Below are 25,089 nucleotides of genomic sequence, written 5' to 3'. Positions count from 1 at the left end.
TGAACATCCATAACAGGACAAAAGTGCTGGATGGACAGACTGCCACCCTCAAACTATCGTTTTATCTTTGGAGGTAAATTACAGTAAAACTATCACAGGGGGTCTGAGAGTTGAAATAGGTTTTTTACCCTCTCTGAGGCGCTGGCAAGTTTGGTGGCCGAGGCGTTGAAGGTGAGAGCTGCCACAGGACTGTCATGAGCCGGGATCATGGTCACTGTGTTCTGAAATGACCAAGAGGGTGATACACTGGACAGGAAAAAGAGTGTTATTCCATACTGAAATTATGTTCATGCCACTAAGATGAGATGAATTTCCATCTAGCTGCAGTTTGTTTATCATAGAGAGGCATCAAATTAAAAAAAGTAAAATCCAGAAATTCAGAATTTTCCAACAGTGAAATGGTTTACAGTCTCCTGAAAGAAACTGTCATTGATAAAGAAATTATATGATGTAATTGTAATGGAAACCATTGGTCAAATAAATAATATCACAGGCTTGGCCTGCATTGTTTTTTATATAGTAGAATTTGGGTCTTTTGGTAATAATCCTCTTAATTTACATATGATTTAAACTTACAATAGAGTCACATGTTGTTATAATGCCAAAAGTTTAAAACTGTGGGGGAAGCTAAACAGATTTTTTTGTGATGGCTTCAATACATTACTGTCAAAAGACACTTTAAACGCCAACACATTGATTGTGTGATTTGCCACCAAAAATATTATTAAAAAAGTGCATGGCTGCACTTGGTTGTCCAATTAACACCTGATATAAATTAGAATTCTGGCTGATGGTGAGGACTCATCATGTTTTTATGTTTTGGACTACACTGTATATGCCAAGTCTACACACACTGAATAAAATACAACTAACAGTGTAGCTGTTATAACATCAGCTGACTGTGTTCTGTGATGCCATATTTCTTACCAAACTGTTGGCATCATACACTATGATCTCCCCAATAGTGGCACTGCCTGGATAGGCCAGGTAGGAGTTGGAATGGTTGATAGAAAGAGCACAGAGACCTACAGAGGAGAAAAAGGAAAAAGAAACATCTATTGAATGGCAAATGGCGGTTCATGAAAGATGTGGAGCTTGTCAGTCAAGAAACTCAACAATCATTTTTTATGGGCAGAGCACTAAGACTATTAAACCACTCCAACATTCCAAACAAGCAAGGATGAAGAAACTTAATGTGAACAAGGAATGAGCACAGATGTGTTTTACAGACAGTGGCTCAGGGGTCTAAAACTATTGACAATAATACACAACTGGAATTATCCTTTCAAAAGATGTTTCAGTTGACAAACCCAGCTATCACAGTGCCACAGGAAGTGGGTTTGTATGCATTAACAACTTACTTGCAGTTGTTGGTATTAATGTCTTACCAGAGGGATTGATAGGAGTGTTGAGCAGAGTCTTGAGCAGCTTCATATCTTTGATGTTGTGGATATAAATGGACTCTTCAAGGCACACCACGAGCCTCTGCAAGACAGCAGACCTCAGGTCATTCTACTCTAATGTAATACAGTCAGCACTGGCTTATATTACTCATATCAGTGAAATCCCACTAAAAAAAAGTCAATGATCTTAGTTTAGCTTGCTAGCATATAGATTGCACTAAACACAAGGTACAGCCGAGGATGATGGGAATGCCATTACTTTTGCAGGTATTTGGTCATAAACCAAGGTATTGGACACATTTAAAATGTTGACATGGTGATGTCCTCATCCTGAGGAGAACATACATGTACAACATTCTATGGCAATCTTCTCAATGCGTACTGAGTTATATCAGATGGAACTAACATAGTGGACCCACTAACATTGCCCTCCCTTAAAACAAGTCGCCGGTGTGGCTAGTATGTCCATAGTGCACGGCTCCAGATTGCAATCATTTTGTGCAATTTTGCAGCCATTTTCGGAGACAGTGTGTCTGAAGGTGGGTCACTACCAGTGGCTCTATAGGATGCATCTGGTGGACACCATGGGCTTCCATCACCTTACAATCTATCAGCCAGCATACCATGATAGGGTGTTTCTCACTGTATCGCCTATCTTTTCACGTCACTGCAAACTTGTCATGGAGGAAGAAATACCATGAAAATAGCAAACACTTACCTAACCGTCTTTTTCACTTTCTGTAGTTTATTGCTGAAACCAAGATTTTACTAGCCTGGTGAAACCATCCTGATCTCGCGAGCTCATATTGTATTTCGCTCCACAGATCAGTCTGGCCATGGAGTCATAAACGCAAATTCTGGCATCGGTTTTGGCTTACCGGGCCAATCACAACCGTTTATGACTGTGGTGCGGGTTATCTGAAATCATGTCATCAGAATAGGAGGGACAAGGAGTGGAGTGAATGTATTTCATAAACAACCAACATGGCTACTTATTTTGAAACTGCGATGGTATGTGTTGAACGAACTGGAATGTTCATTTTCTTTAAAAGCAGAACAAACGGCTGCACCGAAAGCTTTTATTGAAAAAAAAGATGTGTTTGCCGTCCTTCATACAGGGTTTGGTAAAAGTTTAATTTACCAACTGGCTCCGTTGATTGGGAAAAAGATGGAGCTCATTGAAAACCCAGTGGCTATTGTTGTTTCTCCACTAGTTGCTCTCATGGAGGAGCAGGTCAGGGAAGCGACCAAACTGGGAATCACTAGTGATGTTATGCTCGAGTCACTTTGCTCGACACAGTGTCGATCTTATGAAGCGCGTTTCGATCCCTGCTTTGGCACGCCCACAATCACGTGACTACTGAAAGCGAGGCCTTGTTAGAGGCTTTTCCAGGTCTTCCACTTAGATGCCGTTCTGACACACAGCCAGCAGATGTCACTCTTCTGACTGTTGGAAATGCTTCGAAGCAGTGTGTCATTCTTGAAGCAGTTGTGTCAAAGTGTTTCACTGCTTCATGAAGCTTCGATTTCACCATCACTAGGAATCACAGCCATGCAACTCGGAGTCCACAGTGTGGAGGAAATCTGCAAAGACGGCAACACTCTATCCTAAATATCATCACAGCTCATCTCCAGTGCATGCTGCACTTGCTTGCTGGTCTGTTTACAGTGGCGTTGTGCTAGCCTAAGTCACACGTTTTGTTTACTCTGATTGGTTTTCCGTCTTTCCAATTGCGTGAAGGGGCACTTTGAGTGACAGCTGTTGATACCGCCCTTCGGGAATAGAGGAAATGTACAGTCTGTATCCAGACCCATTCACGTTTTGCAAATTGGGTCTGGCAATGCCAGGCTAAGATTTTACACCCTCCACTTAGACAACAGGCATGGAATGCTAAGTAGCTGCACACTTATACATGTCCTGGATGTCAAGATCCAGAGGAGAAAATGGAGAAGTTTGGTTACCTTCCTTAGCAGCGAGGGGCTTTGCAGCCCTGCGAGTGCTGCCTAGGAAGGTAAATTTCTCCTCACTGTCATCAAATAGGAAACTTCAAATCGGCCAACTTTCCCCCACCATCATCATCATCTCCTTTTAGAATGGCATGAGCAGCAGCGATGCCTTTGTAACCCTTATCTGTCTCTTGTGACATGAAAAAACAGGGGCCAGGAGCAGGGGGTCTGCCTCCACCCAGCTTGGTCCGGGTGTAGAGGCCAAGCCTTCTGACATATCTGCTTCTCCCTGCAGCACAGTTTCATCACACATAGGTGGGCCCCCTCTCTTTACTGCTGGCTAGCTTGGCAGGTCTTCCAGCAGTGAAGTAGTGTGTGGGAAAAGCAACGCAGTGAATACACTCGTAGGTGGAGGTTAAAGCAGCCTAAGCAAGGGGTAAGCCCAGACGTGCCGCATACTCTTTATCTTTATCTTTCTTTATTCACACACACACACACACACACACACACGTTTCCTTAGAACATGGCAGGAGGTTACAGTGTGCGAATCAGGTCTCCCGAAGGAGCTATCTAAAGCTTATAAAGGGAGACTGGGGTACATAAATAACAATTTACAATATACTAACAATACATAACATAACAATACACAACATCATACATACCATATACATCACAATTCTAGTTTTCTCAGATCAGTTAGATGTAGGACCTACAAGTGGTGTCAAATATATGAACTGTCCTTTAACAGTTTTTTGAAGGTAGAGATGGACATTTTTAAGCTCTCATCGAGCTCGTTCCAAATCTGCGGGCCCCTGCAAGCAATGGTCAGACTGGTGTTTTTAAGTCTTCTGTTTTTTACCATAGATAAGATGTTTTTTCTGGTATTGTAAATGTGCTGAGGACTGCAGATTCGAAAAAGCTCAGACAATCTATTATTTATTTTGTTTACAATTTGAAACATCATACACGTATTTTGGTACACATTTAATTCTGTTAGACACAGGGCTAGTGTCCCAGATAGATATTTCATTTGCTGCAGGAAGAAAGCTTTGGCCTTTTCCCAACCTCACTAGGGTAGTTAGCTGTAGCCATGGTTTGCTAGTGGGTTGTAGATGCTAGTGGGTTTGTGAATTTGCTTAACAGCTTGTGCAGCAACTGAGTGGAATAAGGTTGGAGAATATCGCTATTTTCCCCACTAGCATGGGGGCAAAAAGAAGTACTACTTTTTTGGAGGCACTGCTCCCTGTGATGTATTGCTACCTGTTGGGACGTATTGCTAACACCACCTGCTACGAGGTGTTGTCACATTTTGATATTGCTAATAGTAACTTTATTCGCAAAAGTGTTACTACTTTGGAAAATATACCAAGTTAAAGGTATTGCTACATTACACCAAAACTAGATGTAGAAGAGTTTTGCTACTGTTTGTAAACTAGTTTGTGAACTGTATAGCTGGGAACAAAGCATTATCAGAGTTATGCACTGCTATCCACTGTCTGTGGATAGTTTAGCGTAGCACCCAATAGCACAGTTTTCAACAGGCTTCTGCAAGAAGCGAGAAGAGGTTTCTGAATGACAAGAGGTGCTTATGTCAGCCAAATATATAGGAGGAGGGTCACATCTCATCCTAACATAGGCTTCACAAGTGCCAGCCAATTAAGGCTGACATAACATTATTTGATCTTCTGACAAGGTTACGCGGAAAGTGTTCCCCATGGTGAGACATGATATGAATGCTATGACAGAGGACTGCCAGTAGGCTTGGACAGTATCAGAGTATTGGGGTATACCAGGTGGTTTAGAAATCCTGACAGATGCTCCTACAGATGCTCATCTGTCTATTAACCTCATACTGGAAAGGTTGTAATAAAGATGTGTGCAGAAAGCGCTATACATAAATATCGTCATATACTGAATACCAGGGGGAAATTCCAGGTATGAGGGTACAAAAAAATATAGTAAGTGGAATGCACTTGTGTAGCGCCTTTCTAGTCTTCTGATCTTTCTAGTCTTCCGACCACAAGTCACATTCACCCGTTCACACACACATTCATACACTGGTGGCTGTGGCTATCATACAGGGTGCCATCTGCTAATCAGTTTTTAACTTACACACTGATGGAACAGCCCTCAGAAGCAATTTGGGGTTCAGTATCTTGCTCAAGGATACTTTGATCAAACTGCCCATCTTCCAACTAGTGGACGACCCGCTCTACCCTCTGAGCCACAGCAGCCCAAAATAGATACCACCTAAGCCTAACTGCCAGTGTCATAACTGTAATCTGCATAGTGCTGTGCATCCAGAGGAGTTCATGGGATGGGGTGTGTTTTTAAACTTGGAGATTTGCACTTCTACATGTGCTGCAGCTCACATCTCATTCAGAATGCAAATGATGGTGAGCAGGTTTTAAAGACACAAGGGCAAAAAAGATGCTTCAGCAACATGGATGTTTTTGACCAAGAGGCTTCCTATGTGAATCAGTTCCTACATATGATGAATTACATGGAAACACACTAATATTTGAGGGTTGTAGGTATGAAATGGGGTAGCTCACCTGTCTGTTAAGCTTGATAGCCAGGATGTTGTTGGGATAGCTATAGTTGCAGATCTCTGTCCCCTTCTTGAAGTGATAGATGTTCATGCGCTGTGGCATGGTGGTGCTCACCATGACTATCAGACTGCTGGAGAATAGACGCTCCACGATGTAGACATCTGGAGTCTCTGCTGGGGAAGAACAGGGGGCAGACAGACAGGCAGTGATGACAATACAGCTTTAATGTCGACAAATCAAAACTATCTCTTAGACCCAGAAGGCCACCTACAAATTTTCCCTCAAAAGAAATACAGCCATTCTAACCACTTCAACCCAGATGTTCTCTTTAATTTCAGGTCAGAAGAAATAATTTCCCATGCTGTGTGACGCTGTATTCTCTATTCACTATATATTTGTTATTCAGGATCCTGGGGGCCTGAGGGTCGAAGCTCTTCGGGTCGACCCTTCAAATACCTGTGCGACAGGTAAAGCTGCAGAGGTCTCCATCAGTATCCATCAATGCTTCATTACAGGCTTAAATTGTATCATGGAAAACTGGAAAGGTGGATGGATCAGAAACAGCTTTGAGGTTATCGAAATTTTAACAATTTCAGGTTACCTGTCACCTGCTGGCAAATAAATTTATTATGAAATCTGTCATATTAATTTAGGTGCATTATATCTACAGCCTGATCAATATATTGTATAGCAAATGTTTTCGTTGAATATGACTTACTGCAGTTGCAGATGTTTCCAGTCACCTCTCTGTGAACTGTCAATTTTGGGCTAATTATGCTCTAATGTCTATTTTGCAAGTCTTGGTAGCGCCTTTTGTGGTTGGTGTTGGACAGTGTTGGTGTGTGCCTGCAAGTCACTCATAGGGATGAGGAAATCCATTCATCAGTCTATAAACTCTCCTCCTGCCAATCTCTGCTAACAAGCCATGTTGAGGGTTTTTTAAATGTAAACATCAGTAAACATCCAGGAAAAGATGGAGAAGATGGGAACCAGCTGAACTAGTATCCTGCTGGCCATTGCACAGACACTGGATAATAAACTGGACGACCTCCATGTTGCATCAGTTTCCAACAGGATATCAGAACCTTTTATATCTTTTGATTTGCTTAAACTTGGCTAAATCCTGGACAGCGCCTCTCAAAAAGGAGGCTCTTTTCTATATGCTGATCTGGTAGAGCAGAGGACTGTGGGAGAGTGCTTTACAGTGAATAAGGACTGGTGTGACAGTGGGAATGTGAAGTGCTGTCCTGTTCCTGCTGCGGATCACTGCTATACACCACTCAGAGGCATGTGCAGTGCGGCACTGCCCGTGTTCAGCAGGAGCGACCATACAACCGTCTTGCTGAAGTCAGGGTGTGTGGGCAGTTAAATTATTTCACAAGCAGAAACGATGGATTACCAGAACCATCCAGCAACATGGACAATTATAAAGCAGCAGTTAACAATGTAAGAAGATGCAAACAAATGACAAAATACAGTGCACAAGTTAAAGGAGATGATGGGATCACATTTCACTGGAGTTGTATGTTTATAAATCCATGTGACATATAAATGACTGATTATTTGATTGATCAACCAATTTAGTTTATCACAAATATCAGTATCGGTGGATATGTCGGCCAATAAGTAACAAAAGTTGCAGTGCAGAAATGCCAAAAACATATTGATCAGATTTGGATCTGATGTTTAAATTGCCAAATATAGATATATCTACATAATCCAATATCAGCTAGACTTTAAATTGTTGTGCTATAATCCTTTTAAATAATGAATCATGCTCTGACACAAAGCCCCTTGAGGCAAATTTGTGATTTGTGATATTGGGCCATGAACATTAATTTGACTTGACTTGACACAAATGCTCAATAACGTTAAGCTTTTTAATATAACCTTCCCAGCATGCCAAGTTGACATATGTCATCCAGCACACCAGACTGGACCTGACACTGGACACTTTAGCCAAAACACACCCAGTCTGGGGAAACTCTCTTCTTCTTCACTGCCATGAGAGGCTCCTGCCAAAAGCACTGAGCACTGTGTGATTACAGCAAGCTCAGCCTTGTCTGAGAGTCTGAGAGTGACTGTAGCTTTCCAGCCAAATGGAAATGTTAAGCATATTTATAAAAGTAAAGAAAAAAAAAAAGAAAAAGTGCTGATCAGTATTTCAGCTCACTAGACAATCAGAACATTAATTTTCCAGATGTGTTACAAACTGACAGAATATCAAAAGAACTCCAGTCACTCTTCTATAACTCTGGAGCATCACTGCATACCACTGCTGCCTCCCACCTAATATAGGATCTTTATTATTTTCATAAATTCATGTTTAACCATACTTCTGACATGGCTCTGTGGATAGTACTGTTGGTTGTTTGGCTGCTACATTTCTCTAATTTTTTAATGAGAAACAGCTCAAATACACAACACAACACCTACTCCTTTGCACTTTCACATTGTGACATGCATATGTGTTACCAAATTTACAAAATTTGCTAATACTGTAGCTGGCTTCTGTAGAACATTTCTAAGATTCCATCCTTTGTTGTTTTGTTTTTGGTTTTCTTTTGACAACTTAAAAGATGGCAAAAATGATTAGCAGTGGGGGTGGGAATCACCAGAGGCCCACCGATCTGATACTAGCATGATACTTTGGTCACAATACAATATTATTGCAATATTAAATGTATTGCGATATGTTGAGTATTGTGATAGATATACTGACTTATAAACATTTTTCAACTGCAAATTAAGGAAAAACTTTGTCCACATCTGTTCTTATGTAGTAAGATCACGTTTTTGTTCATCTCACTTTAATCATTTTTATGAAAGCAACATGTGTCTAGTGGACTGAAAATACAATTTATGTCATTACTCTATTGGGCTACCAAAAGTTTCATTTGTAGTTGCAATATTTATAATTTATATTATTAAAAAATTGAGAAATGGTGTTCGTGTATTGATACAATATTGCCACACAAAATATAGCAATACTATGCTGTCTCAATTTTTTTCCCCCACCGCTACTTAGCACCCAGACATCCATAGCCCTCAATCAGTCCTGTTTTTGGGATTGTTGTGGCCTGAAATGTCTGACTTCACTGCACCTTTTCTAAAAAACTGTGATGCATGTTGCAATGATTATAGGTGTTTTTTGCGATGAAATTGTGGGGGCAATTTTGCAAGTGAAAATTTCAAAAACAGTTCCAATGCTGACACGGATTCTAAGCCAATTATTATGAGCTAACACAGCACAACATGATCTCACTCCAACTTGTCATATTTTGCCACTTGGGCAGAAGCCCTGTAGCAGTGGTTAACATCTGACACTGAGTTGTTAATCTCACACCGACACATAAATGACTAAGTTATTAAACCTGTTAATAACCACCACGTAATGTTAGCCATGTGAGGCTAAGGATTAGCCCTGTCACTGTGTGTGTGACTCTGAATTTGTGTTTGTGTTCTCACCCAGGTGCACATCATGCCATGGGTATATTTTGATGTAAAAATGCGACCAAGAGTTGTATTTAGCATTTTCACGTATATTCTTTGTTTTACAAGGTAGCAGTAGAGGTGAATTAACAGTTGTTAGGTTAACTCATGGCAAGAGAGGGATTCAGAAAAAAGTTTGTTTGATGGAAACAGATTAACCTTAATAGGAGTTTAACTAGAGATTGAAAAATAAACAGAGTATGCACTGTGGGTACATGTAACATTTTCAGTATTTTCAGTCTTTCAATAACTCTGTGTTCCTTTCAGTGAAACCTGAGGGGGTGAGTCTAGGACAGATGAGCTAACACAACAGCTTGTGTAGAAGTAGTGCACAAGTGTATAAAAGTGGAAAAAAATGTTTGTCCTTTTTGTCATATAAAACTCAATGATCCATCAGGGATATATGGATGATTCTGGTGTTCATGCTGTCATCATTTAATGGCTAAACTGATGCCATTGGAAGGATGTTTAGTCCATGCTGATGCAAAGTCTAGAGTTAGAGCTCCATACTAACCACTCTCATTGATACAGTCCAAATTTTCCACCATGGTCAGAGAAAACAGCTTGTAGCCAGTCTTTGTTCCCACAGCCAGTGACCTGCAACATAAACACAAACATGTACATGCTGTATATCCACCATCAGTACAACTGCAACACATCTACAAAGCTTTAAAGGGATAGTGCACCCAAAAATGAAAATTCACCCATTATCTACTCACCCATATGCCGATGGAGGCCCTGGTGAAGTTTTAGAGCCTTCACATCCCTTGCGGAGATCGGCGGGGGGAGCGGCTAGTACACCTAATGGCAGACGGCGCCCCAGACTAACGTCCAAGAACACAAAATTGAATCCACAGAGTACCGCCATACTGCTCATCCGTAGTGATCCAAGTGTGCTGCAGCCCCGACATAAAAAGTTGTTTCGTCATATGAACTGTTTTTAGCCTCATCGTAGCCTGTAGCTCTGACTGCTTCTCTGTGCTCCGCGTTAATGTGTGCACGCCTGCGCGAGACCAGCGAAAGCATGAGCTTTGCTCACCCGTGTTTGCATCACGTGCACCACAGGGGGAGACAACAGTAACCACAGTAGCTAAAAGATAATTTGCACTACGTTAGCAAAGAACAGCCCAACATGTCTGAAGACTTTGAAATTGAGGAGGAACAGCATTTCTTTGTTGAGCCGTATTTGTTTGAGCCCGAGTATACGGACGGAACTCAGGCTAGTGGATGAAGCAGCCGCCGCAGCACATGAGCCTCAGCCAGCTGCAGAATACCGGAGTTGAGCACTGGAAACCTGGTGGTGTAGTTGTTTCAAATGCAAAGCAATGCCATCGGATGAGGAAAGTCTTTGCTGTTCAGACTGGGAATTGGCGATGCCTGCACTTGAGAATCTGGACATCAGTACTGATGAGACTGCTGTTCTTCAGAGACCGTGCATCACCGATCACCCTGAGCGTGCACACATGACCGCGGAGCACAGAGAAGCAGTCAAAGCTACAGGCTACAGTGAGGCTAAAAACAGAGTTCAAATGATGTTTTTCGAAACAACTTTTTATGTTGGGGCTGCAGCACACTTGGATCACTACGGATGAGCAGTATGGAGATACTTTGTGGATTCAATTTTGTGTTCTTGGACGTTAGTCTGGGGCGCCGTATGCCATTAGGTTTGCTAGCCGCTCCCCCCGCTGATCTCCACAAGGGATGTGAGGACTCTAAAACTTCACCAGGGCCTCCATCGGCATATGGGTGAGTAGATAATGGGTGAATTTTCATTTTTGGGTGCACTATCCCTTTAATTAATTTCTCTCACTATTTAATTTACAGCCATTCTCAGCAGGGAAGGAATAAATCTATCAAATTCTGTTGCACTCCACCTGAATATTCAGGGGAAATCTGATATGAGGGGGTTTGGATTCACTCCTGATCATCACACTCTCCCTGATACTTGCTATATAGAGCCCTCTAGTGGTAAGAATTGTCATGTACAAAAAGTAAGCTTTTGTGGGAACAAAGGGATCAGCTTAAGTTGTAATCAAACAACCCTCACAGCTCATCAAAGTGGTTCAGTCTACTACCTACGTTTCTCCAGAGCATCTAATAGCCTTCCTAAGTGAATGAATTCTGCTCAGTGGTCATAGAGATGTAGTAATTTTGATCACAGATGACTCATGGTATTTGCTGAGCAAGACCACTGGAAGCAGTTAAAAGCAAGGTGTACAGTCAGTAGGTCAAGCTTAGGTTAAAGGTGCATTTCACATTATTAATATTTCAAGTTCAGTTTAGTCATCTCAAAGAGTACCACTCAGCTTGTGAAAACAGTTGTATAATTATCTCCGCCAAGGAGGTTATGTTTTTGCCGGCATTGGTCTGTTTGTTTGTCTGCAAAATAACTCAAATAGTTATGAATGGATTTTGATGAAATTTTCAGGAAACTGGATAATGGGACAAGGAACAGATGATAATATTTTGGTGGTGATCGGCTGAAGCAAAGTGGATAAAATAATGAAAAATAAAGTCTATCGTCTAACAGCCAATTTCTAAATAGTGCCATCTGGTGGCCAGAAAGCACGTCTTGTTCTACTTGCTAAATATTGTTGTAATTCTAAAGTTGAAATTAATGTTCTGTGTTGGAAAAAAAGAAAGTGAAAAATACAAAAAAACATATTATATTCTGTGTTGGTACAAAATAAAAACAAAATAAATACACCACAGTGTCTCCATGGTGAAGGCATATATAACCTAATATATATATAATAATATATATATAATAATGCAAATAACCTAATTGTGATGCAGGCTGCAAAATCTGATGCAGAGGGGGAGGGAATATCACCTACTTGGCGGAGGTCTGCACTCTCTGAGTGCTTTTCTGAGTGCTCTTTCTTTTCCTCTGTGGTTCAGCCAAAGACTGCTCCTTCCCAAGTGCAGGACTATCAGACTGTACAACTCCTTACTCGGGGGGAGGAGGAGTAACAGGAAGACAGAGGATGGGAAGGAGCAGTAACCAGCAGCCTGTAGCCACTACAATAAGGAATATAATACGCATTACTTATTTTCTCTGTATATATCATATCTATATCATATATCTTATATTTATATTTTGCAAATTTTGTTTTTTTACTTTTTACGTTTTGATACCCTGTGTGCTCTTTACCCTGTGTGCTGCTGTCCAATACTGCTGGAATCTTAATTTCCCTGAGGGAGTCTTCCCAAGGGATTAATAAAGTTCTATCTAATCTAATCTATCTAATCTAATCTAATCTGGAAGATTCAAGTCAGACAAAATATGTTGATGTCATCAGGGTTATCTTGATTTCGGCTTAAGACCTAAAACTTTTCATAGAAATCCTGCATTATAATGGTGCTGTAGGGTTTTAAAGAAATATGCATTTAGTAGGCAGGGATAGTTTAAAGGGATACTTTGGATGTGATACTTTAGATGTTTATGAAGTGGGGTTGTATGAGGACCTTTTCCAAATCAATGTATTACCTACGATAGATGTCTGTCAGCACACCCCTACAGTATGGAAAAGTGTCAGGAGTGCCAAAATGGAAGCTTAGCACTGTACTGCTGTGGATGGGGGGCATCAGCAAAACATATTTTAGCCACCTTAAAAAAAGTCCCACCTAAAAAAGTCAGTATCAGTTTAAGTGTGCGCTATATTTCACTGCTATACCCTTCCGTGGGACAGCCCATTTTAACAGGGAATCTGTTAACAGCTTCAGTTCCACATCTGTGCTCTCTTTAAAGCTACCAGACTCCTTTGACAAAAACAGTAATTTTAGCTCGCTGAAAACAGGAGCAGCTGATCTATCACTGCTATCATCAGTTAGTTAGTTTGTGTTATTGTGTGACTTTGGTGAATCTAATCTAACTGCTGAAAGTGCCCACACAATACAAAACAAACTAACTGATAAGAGTCAACAGAAGACCAGCAGCTCCTGTGTTCAGTTATGTTAAATCACTGTTTTTCTCAGTGGAATCTGGCTTTTAGAGCGATACAATGGCTTCATTTCCCTGACGGATATTGCTGTTTAATGGAAAGGTAAAGCAGTGAAAATACACTCAATATAGCATACATTTAAACTAATATTGATTTTTTTAGGTGGCTAAAATACATTTTATTCCTGACCATGTCTACACCAGTAAACTGTCTTTCTAGTCCTCGAAAAACAACAATGCATCACTATAACAAAACTGAGATACAGATCCAAGACACAGCACAAGTGGATCATTGCTCTATTGTGGTTAGAGATGCCACCAGCACCTTCTGATGTGTATAACCCATGTAGTGCTTCCTTTGCATAAGTCAAGTAGGATGTGTGGTTCCCTGTTCAAGTTCGGCTCTATCCCGGAACTGCTCATCTCACTGCCTGCTTAGATATCCAGAGATCCTGACTGGAGTAGCACCCAGCCCAAACCTCCAATTCAGGAGTTGCAGGTCAGGGGACCTATTTTAGAGTCTTCTTTTGATTCTGTTTGTTTAGTTGATTTAAATAGCACCCACTGGCCCTTTCTTTTCCCTATTATATTTATATTTGAGAAAATATAAGTTCCTCATTAATCAAAAAATTCAGTTCCAACTGGTTTTACAGTGCTTCACTTCCCCTCGGTAGCTGGGTCCAAAAATTGATCTATGATTTAAAAACATGCCCTGAAATGGATTTCCAATTGGTGCGCAACACCAGGGCAAAAATGAAAAACATTTTGTCAAGGTGAGACATTTGTAAATGCTCACCTGTTGCCATAGCCCTCAGGACCACACATTAAAAGTTCATTTGATGTCTTGTCAAACAAGCTAACCAACTTCCTGTCACTCCCTGTCTCTTACCTGCTTGCTTACCTGTCTCTTTTCACACCAGTCATTTTCTTAATGGCCACCTGTGCCCTCATTCCCCACCATGAGATGTGTACATTCCTGTCCTGCCTCATCCTGTTTCTGAGCAGAAGCAAACCTGCAGAACTCTGAAGAAGATACAGCACGTTTCTGCTGCTCATGCACAATCATCTCATTTTGTGACAGATGCGTCTTTTTTCTCTGATCTCCTCCTTAGTTTGTACAGAGTTGATTAATATAAGAGAGAGGACTGAGTAATTACAGTATCTCACATAAGTGAGTACACCCCTCCCATTTTTGGAAATATTTTATTATATCTTGTCATGAGACAACACTATAGAAATGACACTTTGATATAATTTAAAGTAGTCAGTGTACAGCTTGTATAGTAGGATAGATTTACCTTCCTCTGAAAATTACTCAAACCACAGCCATCAACATCTAAACAGCTGGCAACATAAGTGAGTACACCCCACAGTGAACATGTCCAAATTGTGCCTAAAGTGTCAATATTTTGTGTGCCAACCATTATTATCTAGCACTGCCTTAACCCTTTTGGGCATGGAATTCACCAGAGCTCACAGGTTGCTTCAGGAATCCTCTCCCACTCCTCCATGATGACATCATGGAGCAGATGGATGTGAAGACACCTTGCGCTCCTCCACCTTCAGCTTGAGGATGCCCCACAGGTACACAGGTGAGTTTAGGGCTGGATACATACTTGGCCAGTCCATCACCTTCACCTTCAGCTTCCTCAGCAAGGCAGTTGTCATCTACTAGGTGTGTTTTGGGTCATTATCATGTTGGAAAACTGCATTGCGGCTCAGTTTCTGAAGAGGGGCAATCATGCTCTGCTTAGAATGCTGCCACCACTATACTTGACTGTAAGCAAGGGACAGTTGTCTTGGTGCTCTTCACCAAGGTGCCACACATGCTGAAAGAGCACCAAGACAACTGTCCCTTGCTTACAGTCAAGTATAGTGGTGGCAACATCATGGTTTGGGGCTGCCTGAGTGCTGCCGGCTCTGGGGAGCTCGGTTCATTTAGGGAAACATGAATTCTTATGTGAGATACTGTACATGCTGGAGACAAAACATAAAATGGAGTCTTCTGCTGTCTGAAAACTGTTCCTGCCACATGAACTGAAGATGATTATGTCAGGTGAGTGTGAGTTAGCACAGACACAGACAGACAGAAAACATCGAAATGAACACAGTCCTTTGTTTCGCAACATCTCCCTCTTATCTTTGCATTACACAGCACTTAAACTGAATGGACAGAGGCTGACTTGTGTGAACATCCTGTTTAATGTACAAACAGTGGAACGTACTCAGCATAAAGCAACTCTTTGTAGTTGTGTAGTTGTATATTTGTACTATTATTTAAGTAAGGGGTTTGTGACCTGTTGTTTGAATCCTGGCTGGAACTTGCAGTTGCTTACAGTGACTCTATGCAACAAGAGATACACCCTTAAATTAGAGCATCTGTTTGGCAGAGACTGCCCTTGAGCAAGGCACTGAGAACACCCTACTGACCCAGTAGAGCTGCTGTAACAGCCAACAACAGAGGATACTGTGGTTAGACTGGGCAGCTCCCAGTGGGACTGGGATTTAAGGACTACTCCAGCAACCCCAACCTCGTTCTACGAAACAAGTGGACTTTTGAGACAGATTTTTTCCAGCAGAGGCCGATATATCTTGACATAGCATGACCCTAGTTTGGATGAATGAAAAAACAGTTCACCTTGTTAACTCCAAGGCCCAGCAGATTAGCATAACTGGGACTGGCCCCAGAGCAAATAGTTTTTCTTGGGCCCTCGCTTTATCCAAAACACAAGCACACACTCGTGCACACCAGACACACAACCACTCCAGAAAATTGCAAAGCAGACAAGTATTATGTCACCATGGAGAGGCTCGCCAAGCACCTCTGATCCTGCAAACAGCCTGGCATCAGCACCACGGACAGCAGCCACTGTGCCAAATTTATCACTACTAATTTAACAGCCTGCCCTGGACAGGTAAGTACAAGGTGGGACAGAGGTATCTATAGTAGAGTTCGGAGAAAAAAATCAATACAGTATAGTATCGCAATACTTTGTGTGGCAATATTGTATCGATACACAGGCACCAAGTAACAATTCACTACTATATAAATCAGTTGAAAAAAAAAAAATCTGAATATATAGTCCTTTTAACACAGAGATAGCATCACAGGGGTGCTACAAATCATACTGCCTTTGTATTTTTACATAGAACCAAACAACTGCGGCATCATGCTGCTCCAGTGTGTGATTTCAGACAGTATACTGGCATTGCAGAAGCAAAAGAGGTGTGACATGTAACCCAACAGCTTCGACTTCTGGTGTAACATATAACATACACGTCGGCAGCACTTTATAAACATTAACAATGGCATAATATGTCAATAACAATCAATGACCATCTCTGTTATCACAGATGATCTCATCCTCTGCTTGGAGGTTGAGGAGCTCCTGGACCTTACTGTTTTCCCAATTTGCAGACATTAACAGCCACGGCTCTTCTTCTTTAAGATGGCCACTAACTGCTACCACCTACTTTTTAAGTCTCCTGCACTGGGTTGAACGCATAACACTTTATCAAAATGTCATAACGTTGCCAACCATGATCACGTCCTGTCCGATTTCTACAGAGAGTGTTTCAGCACCGTAACTACCTTTGTTGCCAGCTCAGAGGCAAAACAACTCTGTCCTCTCATTCCGCAATTGTACCCTTTATACACAGCAACGAAGAGGCAATATTCCTGCCTTGTACAGGCTGTGTAAAGGCTCTGGTGATTCCCAGCCCTGATATCTGGCTATTACATAACAATTAATTTTAGTGTTATCATCACAGTAGTCAATGTGTAAGAGGGCCAGCCTACCTGGCTGGTAGTGCTGGTAGTGCTGTCTGTGTCAGTGCATGCATTGGCGTCTGTGTATGCTTGCCAGGAGCTCGCTAGTTTCTCTATCCGTTCCTCTATCCGTATTAACTTTTTATCAAGTTTTTATCCGCATTTTTTTTTCACTGCACTTTTTTTATAGTGGCTGTTTTAACTATATAATTCAACCTGTTGAGGACTTCAGTCGCCTGCCCTGGATTTTATGCTTTTATCAAAATCATTGCAAGTGACAACCTGCTTGTCAGTGTGGGAAAGTTCCCTTCCGCCTTCTGCACCGGCTTGTTTTTAGCTGTGGAGCTAATCCAGACCGAGGACTTTATTGGGTGTCAAGACGCTGTCTAAACATCTCCACCAACTGAAGCCTGATCTCCGCAGCATGCCGGTTAAGTCCCGCTGCCTGACACCCGGTCCTCTCTGTGTTTCTTAAGCCATTTCAACGCTGTGGGCTCCGGGTTGGAGCCCCTGCCTGCAAGTGCCCGTACCCTCCTTGCTAGCGGCTGCTACCCTCCATCGCCAACCTATCACTGTGCTGGAGAATAAGTTTGCCCCTCTCGACGAGCACAATTTCCCTCCACTGGTTGAGGAGCCCCAGCCTTCTTCTCCATCCCCCCTGCCTTTCCAGGGGCCCCGTGGATCTTCATCAACTCCGACCCCTCCTCCAGTCATACCTGAGCAATCCTCCCACTCCAATAGACGCCGCTCTATACCGCTGTTTACACCGTCCACTCGTCCATCATCCAGTCCTGAGAGCCCACACCCAACATCTCCTCGCCCCCTATTTCCTCTGACTACACTGATTATCAGTGACTCCATAACCAGAAACATTAGTTTTTTCAATGCAGTAAGGCGTTGCTTCCCCAGAGCCACGGTCCCTGACATCTTGGCGAAGCTCCCAGGTCTGCTGCACACACTGCTGTCCTCCATCCACAGTGTAATTGTTGACCTTGGTTATAATGACACGGCATTTCGACAGTCTGAGGTAACCAAAATTCATTTTAACAAACTTCTGCAGCTCCTAAAAGACTGTGGAAAATCTGTTTTTATCAGTGGGCCGCGTTCTCCTCACAGCTGTGGGTCAGAAAGGTTCACCAGAGTCCTCTCCCTGCATACATGGCTCCTGTCTGCATGCAGGTCAAACAATGTAGGCTTCATTCATAATTTTAATCTTTTCTGGGAGCGCAAATCCTTTTTAAGGCCGACGGTGTCCATCCCAACAAGCTGGGCAGCCGCATGTTAACGGCCAATTTGCAACATGCTGTGCAATCCTACCCACGTGATTGACTATTTACACATCTCACACACGCTCAGGTACCTCCCTCTTCTTCTGCAGTGCCTTCTCAGTCTACCTCTTCCCGCGACAACTCCCCCTACAGGCCCCAGCCGTCACTAACCCCATCTGCTGTTGGTCTCCCCATTCAGACCATTGTCACAACAAGCTCTTTCCGTTCCCATGGCAGCTCCAAAGCTATAAATTTCAGGAATCCAACTAATATTTTAACTGTACCTCAAAATGTACCACTACAACCAGATTTATCTTTAATTAACATGGCTCTGCTGAATGTAGGAACTCTCACTTCTAAGACCTTTACAATCAATGATTGTAAACTAGACTTTTTATCTCTTCTTGAGACCTGCACCCCAACTACAACTTCTTCCATTCGGTTAGGCAAGGCAAATGAGGAGGCGGAATTGCCACCATCTTCTCAAATAAATATAGCTGTTCTAGAGTGTATTTTGGTGATTTCACCTCATTTGAGTACATTGCCCTCACTCTAAAGGATGAACCAGCTGTACTTTTACTAACATTGTACCGTCCCCCTTAACTACGGGCAGGATTTCTCGATCAGTTCTCTGGACTTATGTCACTCATCATCACAAATTATGATCAGATAATTACTTACTATCTGATTACTTACTTACTAATTACAGAGTACTAAATCCAACACCCTTTGATGCACTTAGTCAGGCATCTGCTTTGAAATGTGAAGAATTTGCAAGCTTTTTCAAAGACAGGGTCACCTCTATAAGGACAGGTATTGCTAATACATTAAATGCTGGTAACTCCTGTGATACACCAAAAATCAGTCCCCTGAAACTGAAATGTTTTAGCAGTATTTCGTAATCTGAGTTGCAAAGAATTGTAACTCAAACAAGCTGCTCAACATGTGCTCTGGATCCAGTACCTACAAAATTCCTTAAAAACATATATGACAGTTTGGCTCTCTCCACTCTTAAGATAACCAACACCTCATTGGAAGCAGGTATATTTCCTACTGCCTTTAAACGGGTACTGTGTAGGAATTTCTCCCATCTAACTGTTAGCCGCTGTTAGCTGTGATCCTCCTTCAGCAGCTCTCTCCACCTGGGAAAGGCTACCCCAATGTTGACCCTCGTTTTTTGAAATCGCCGGCCACGTTGCCTTTTTTCAAATGCACCGGCACTTGTGACTAGCCTTCTTGCTGCTGCATTTAGTCACTCTACCTGCAGGCGGAAACCGGAAACCGACAAGTGAAAAAGGCGTTTCCATTTTTCTCAAGTACGTACCTGTCCCTGTACGTACCTGTATTTTCAAGATGGCGCACGTACATCATGAGACACTGGTCGCAATGTATATGTAAATGAGAATTTCGGAGCTTACGGACCTACTTAGATACGCTGATGGAGGTAAATACACATGTGCTAGGACACACTTTTGACTGCAAAACTTGTTTGTCTCAAAGAACAACTGAAACTGTTACACATAGTGCCTTTAAGACTGCTGTAGTGAAACCTTTACTCAAAAAATAAAATCTGGATATGACTGTCCTTAGTTACAGACCCATATCTAACCTAACTTTCTTGAGAAAGTAGTTTTTAATCAGCTCAACACCTTCCTTAATGATAACAGTATCCTAGAGAAATTCCAATCAGGTTTCAGATCAAATCATAGTACAGAAACAGCCTTAGTCAAAATAGTAAACGATCTTAGATATGCCACTGACTTAAACTGAGTGTCAATCCTTATTCTTTTAGATTTGAGTGCAGCATTTGATTGCTGTTTCTACTATAATATTGTTGTACCTATTTGTTTTGAAGTTTCAAATGTGAAGCACTTTGAGCTGCATTTTATGTATGAAAGATGCTGTACAAATAAAGTTATTATTGTTATTATTATTATTATCATTATTATTATTATTATTACCTACAGTAGTAAGTGGCAGAAAAACAGCTGACATCTTCGAGACAACATCGACACCCAGTTTGTAAAGCAGGATTGGTCACAATCTGTGCAGCCGCTGAGGCCATGACATCCTGACTTTGAGTATCTGGTTTACTCAAGCTCAAAAAATGGTGAATCTGTCATTTCCTTTAATGCAGATTTTTAACCCCTCCCCCAGTACATGTAATCACCCACCCACCCAGGTTTTCAGGCTGTTGTTTATAGTCTCCAAGCTCAAGCCAAGATAACCCTGGTGACATCACTATGATGACGTAATAAGGGTTATGTTCTCAAACTTTGGAAAGCCTCTCCAGAGCCACAGAAAACATGATACTGATGGCATTTTTGCCGGTTGAATGGCACTTCTCATGATAATCAAACTGATTTTCATTTGTAAAGTTGTGTAGTGCCACTTTAAAACCTAGTCTGAATACCCCGTTCTGTCATAAGTGACAACAGCTTTATCCATCTGTTAAATTCCAGGGAGAAATGAAGCAGGAGCGGTCTGTACTTGACCCAGTAGCTTGTTATCTGGCGGCTTGCTTACGTGGAGTCTTGGTTGAAAGAGGCGCAGCCAAACTGGAGCCCCGGTCCGTCCGGCCCACCAGGCCCGCCGACACCCTCTCCGCTCTCCATCCCGATTCCCAGCGCCCTCCTTCCCTCCCTCCGCCCTGGATTGGAGGCCCGGGATCGGCTGCACCTCTTCGCTCGATGTCGGCGGAAGACGGCTCCAATGTGGAAGAAATGGTGACCGGCTGGTGTGTAGGTAAGAGCCCCGGGCAGAGCTGGAGTATTTCTCCGCTGTAAATGAGATGAATTTCAGTTCTACTGCAGTTATTTACTGAAGTCGGTGATCCAGACACTGGAGGAAAAGAGGGGGAAAACAGAAACAAAACAGGAACAGCTGACAGCACTACGTCACATCTCCGCCTCTTACGATTGGCTGGTAGTGAAACCATGTTGTTTGGCTTCTATTTTTGATTTGACAGACGTGCAACAGTGTCTTTTGATTGGCTGTTTAAACATTGAGGGCTTTGTTTGTGTTCGTCCATTCATGTGACGTAGCCTACAGCGATATCAACATTGCTCTCTGCTGTGGGGAACTGACAAGGCTACTTTTTTGTTTGTTTGTTTTTTCCTCTTATGGTCGAGATGCAGTCACATTTAACGTGATTGTATTTTGCATTTCTTAAAACATGTGCCATAACATCAACTTTAGGCCTACTGGTCACATTACATGAAAAATAGACCGTGGAGGAGCACTGTGGTGCAGTACTAATTTTCAACTTTAATGAAATTCGGTGCGGCTTGATAGTTACTTGCATATGCCGAATATATCAGATCATCCTGATGATCCCAGGAAATCTTTCGTTATGTTATTTATGCAGTGGTTCCCAACCTTTTTCCTTAAGGGACTCCTTCTCAATCATTGAGTAAGTTATATAGGCTATTTAATGCATATTTCGTATTATCCCCCCGCCCCCCCATGGCGCCACCTGTCACTCAAAATGACCACGCCCTCAATTATGCGCAACTTTAAGCCTTATAAAAAATTCATTTTATTTATTCATTTATAGGGTACTTTCTATTGGGAAGTAGCTGTCCCCAACCCTGACCTCTAAAATTCAATTCATGTAAATAACACTAATAACAACATTTTTCATATTTTTTTCAAAAGTCTAATTTAAAACATCTTTGTGATTAAGTTTAAACAGAAATTGAACGATTTAGATGTATTTTGGGATTCATTTTTAAATTAAGAAACTATGCTAAAAAATAGTGCCCCTTGTTTTCATGTCACTACTGAAACACAAGAGTTTTAATGCACTGGTCTGGATTTTAGCCACACCCCTGAATTTCTGAGAAGGGGGGTAGTATATGGAGCTATATTTGTGTCTTTATTACATGCGAGAAAATAAATGATATGAGAGGGAAAAAAAATGTTTGAGAGAAAAAAAAAATATTTGAGAGAACAAGTTTTCACACTGATAGCAAAAAATAATAATGTTTGAGACTAAAAAAGTTTTGAGAGAAAATATTTTGTCATAGAATATAAAAAAAACAATAATTTGAGATTTAAAAAATGATTTCCAAGAAAAAAACTCTCTCAAAAAACTTTTTTTACTCTCAAATATTATTTTTTTGCTGTGAAAACATTTTCTCTCAAAAAAAAAAAATTGTTTCTCTCAAAACATTTTTCTTCTCTCTCTCAAAAAAAAAGTCTTTGCTCTGGTGTCAGGATTTTGCTCTCACTGTGAAAATAATGTCATGGGCGAGGCCACGTTCCTATTGGCCAGTCTCAATCGAATTGACAGCTTGGTGAGGATCGTCTTGGGAGTTGAATTCAACTGAATCATTCATCACCATGGTGGATTCACTGGCATAGATGTAACATAGATGTGTTATTTGGGAGCAGAGACTCCAATGTTTGGGTAAGATGATGACACACACAATTGATGGGTCATTAGCTGAGCAAGTTGGTTATCAAAATCATTCCTATAATGAATCCCTTTCCTCACCTAACATTATTTTACCGAGATTGTGTTATTAACTGCACTAGCCAGCTAGTGTTAATTTTACATCTAGCTAGGTTATCCCATTAACGTTACTTTACTACGGTGCTTTTCTCTTCCAACATTCCATGTGTGGCAGGGTGAGCGCTGCTACACTTCCGCCCTTAATTGGCATCAGCTGGGCCTAATTTCCAGTTGTCGGAGCCTAATTGCGCAGCGGTGGTACCTGCGTTATTTGGTCTTCCCCTCACGGGCACGCTCACTTCTACCTGGCGTTTACCTGGCGAGGGCTGTGTGTGGCGTGCTCCGGTTGGCGTGCTTTGTGTGTGTTGTGCTCTGGTTTCTGTACCCAAACTTGGGACTCATAAGGTAGGCATGGGTGCTGCAGTGTTTGTGTACTGTTAAAGCGTATTATGGTGTCACAGCTGCCGTGACTCTTCGCTTTACAGCGGCGTTGGCCGTTCCTGTTGTGTGCAGCTTCGGAGGGGACTTTGAAAAGCGTGGTGTCTGCTCTTCCTCACTGCGAGACGGTGACTGGGTTTGAGCTGTGCGCTGTGTGTTAAGCTCCCTTCGCTCCAGTAAACGCGCTGTGTTTTTTTATTTCTACTTCTGCTAGTTTTGTTAACTTCATGTTAACAGGTTGTCCTGCTCTCTATCCTGCTGTAGCTGAGGCCACAGCTTGTGGCTTCTCCTCCTCCTCTGCGCACTGTGTGGGGCTGCACTCCGTAGCCCAGTGACGTGGGCCGTCAGCTGGGCATCCTGAAGGACGGCTATCCACGGCCTCCAGCCCCGGTGCGGCTGCTCCGTTTTCCACTGCTGTTCTGCCGGTTTTCCACAGACTGATTAAAGCACACTGTAATGCGGCTGTGCATTCATGCGGCTTTGGACCTCTGTGTTATATTTGGAAGTCCGTCTCCTGTCCCCATATTTACCAGTGTACGAATCTGTGTGACCTTCTGTTGTTAAGAGTAGTCTACAGGTTTGAGTGTACTCCCTGGGGTGCAATTCCACAGGTGGCGTTGTCGGTTCATTTCCCTCTCCTCTCCATTTGGCCACACATGCATAACGTTAATGTATGCATATCCGCTCCCAAATAACGCAGCGCATCTATGCCGGTGAATCCACCATGGTGGATGAATGATTCAGTTGAATTCGACTCCCAAGACGATCCTCACCTAGCTGTCAATTCGATTGAGACTGGCCATTAGGAACGTGGCCCCGCCCATGACATTATTTTCACATTGAGAGCAAAATCCTGACACCAGAGCAAAGACATAGGTTTTGAGAAAGAGAAGAAAAATGTTTTGAGAGAAACAAAATTTTTTTTTGAGGGAGTTTTTTTCTTGGAAATCATTTTTTTTAAATCTCAAATGATTTTTTTTTTATATTCTGACAAAATACTTTCTCTCAAAACTTTTTTTAGTCTCAAATATTATTTTTTGCTATCAGTGTGAAAACTTTTTCTCTCAAATATTTTCTTTTCTCTCAAACATTTTTTTCCCTCTCATATCATTTATTTTCTCGCATGTAATAAAGACACAAATATAGCTCCATAGAAGCACTGCACCCCCGTCCCAGATGGCTGCATGGGAAGTTGCTGACTCCCATCATTTTTTAAATAAATGTCTTCCAAAGTCTGAAAATCAGACACATGTATATATACATGTATGTATATATATATATATATATATATATATATATATATATATATATATATATATATATATATATAGATATATATATAGATATAGATATATATAGATATAGATATAGATATACACACACATATATATACACTGTATAAACACAATATACACAATACAAAACATAGTATAGCATATTAATAAATTTCTTAATATTTTAATAAAGAAAAAGCTCTATTGTTGATTGAGTTTATTTCTCACACACACCCACTCTCTTTTATACCCACAGCCATCAGACTTCATAATTCTTTGTTAAATAGATGATCTTACAGACTTCTTTGAAATTTTCTTTTCGGGGATTAGTAAAGTTATTCTTATTACACTGACTGCTGTGATCCCTCAAAAGTAGTAAAAAACATTTTCAGTATTTACATAAACACTGAATTTAATTTTGGTATTGGTATTATAACTATGAAAATGGGACTGTGGTCAAGATAATTTGAAAAAAGATACAGAAGGATGAGCAGCAGGGGATATTTGTAGCACAGCTGGTGGAAAAGTGAATATGTGCACAAAGGTG

The 25,089-nt window shown here is 41.5% G+C and overlaps 1 protein-coding gene across 10 annotated transcripts in view; it reads right to left on the bottom strand.

The window, feature by feature from the left end:
- Nucleotides 1-21,267, bottom strand: part of wipi1 (WD repeat domain, phosphoinositide interacting 1) — a 46,638-nt gene extending 25,371 nt beyond the window's left edge. For 6 of the 10 annotated variants that reach the window (XM_033644607.2, XM_033644606.2, XM_033644609.2 and 3 more), the window contains exons 1-6: nt 20,901-21,267; nt 9,909-9,991; nt 5,906-6,075; nt 1,389-1,485; nt 928-1,025; nt 129-221 (exon numbers count right to left, since the gene is read on the bottom strand). In XM_033644607.2, the coding sequence (XP_033500498.1) occupies nt 129-221; nt 928-1,025; nt 1,389-1,485; nt 5,906-6,075; nt 9,909-9,991; nt 20,901-20,989 (630 nt within the window). In that variant the 5' untranslated portion in view covers nt 20,990-21,267. Of the gene's footprint in view, nt 1-128; nt 222-927; nt 1,026-1,388; nt 1,486-5,905; nt 6,076-9,908; nt 9,992-12,231; nt 12,370-20,900 lie in introns of those variants that run through there. The other 4 variants (XM_078161750.1, XM_033644605.2, XM_078161753.1 and 1 more) reach the window with 3 other exon arrangements.
- Between the last annotated feature and the right edge of the window lie 3,822 nt (nt 21,268-25,089).

This window comes from Epinephelus lanceolatus, chromosome 18, assembly GCF_041903045.1.
Source record: "Epinephelus lanceolatus isolate andai-2023 chromosome 18, ASM4190304v1, whole genome shotgun sequence".
NCBI lineage: Eukaryota > Metazoa > Chordata > Actinopteri > Perciformes > Serranidae > Epinephelus > Epinephelus lanceolatus.
The sequence above is the reverse complement of the archived record's forward strand: the minus strand, read 5'-3'. Positions and strand labels throughout refer to the sequence as shown.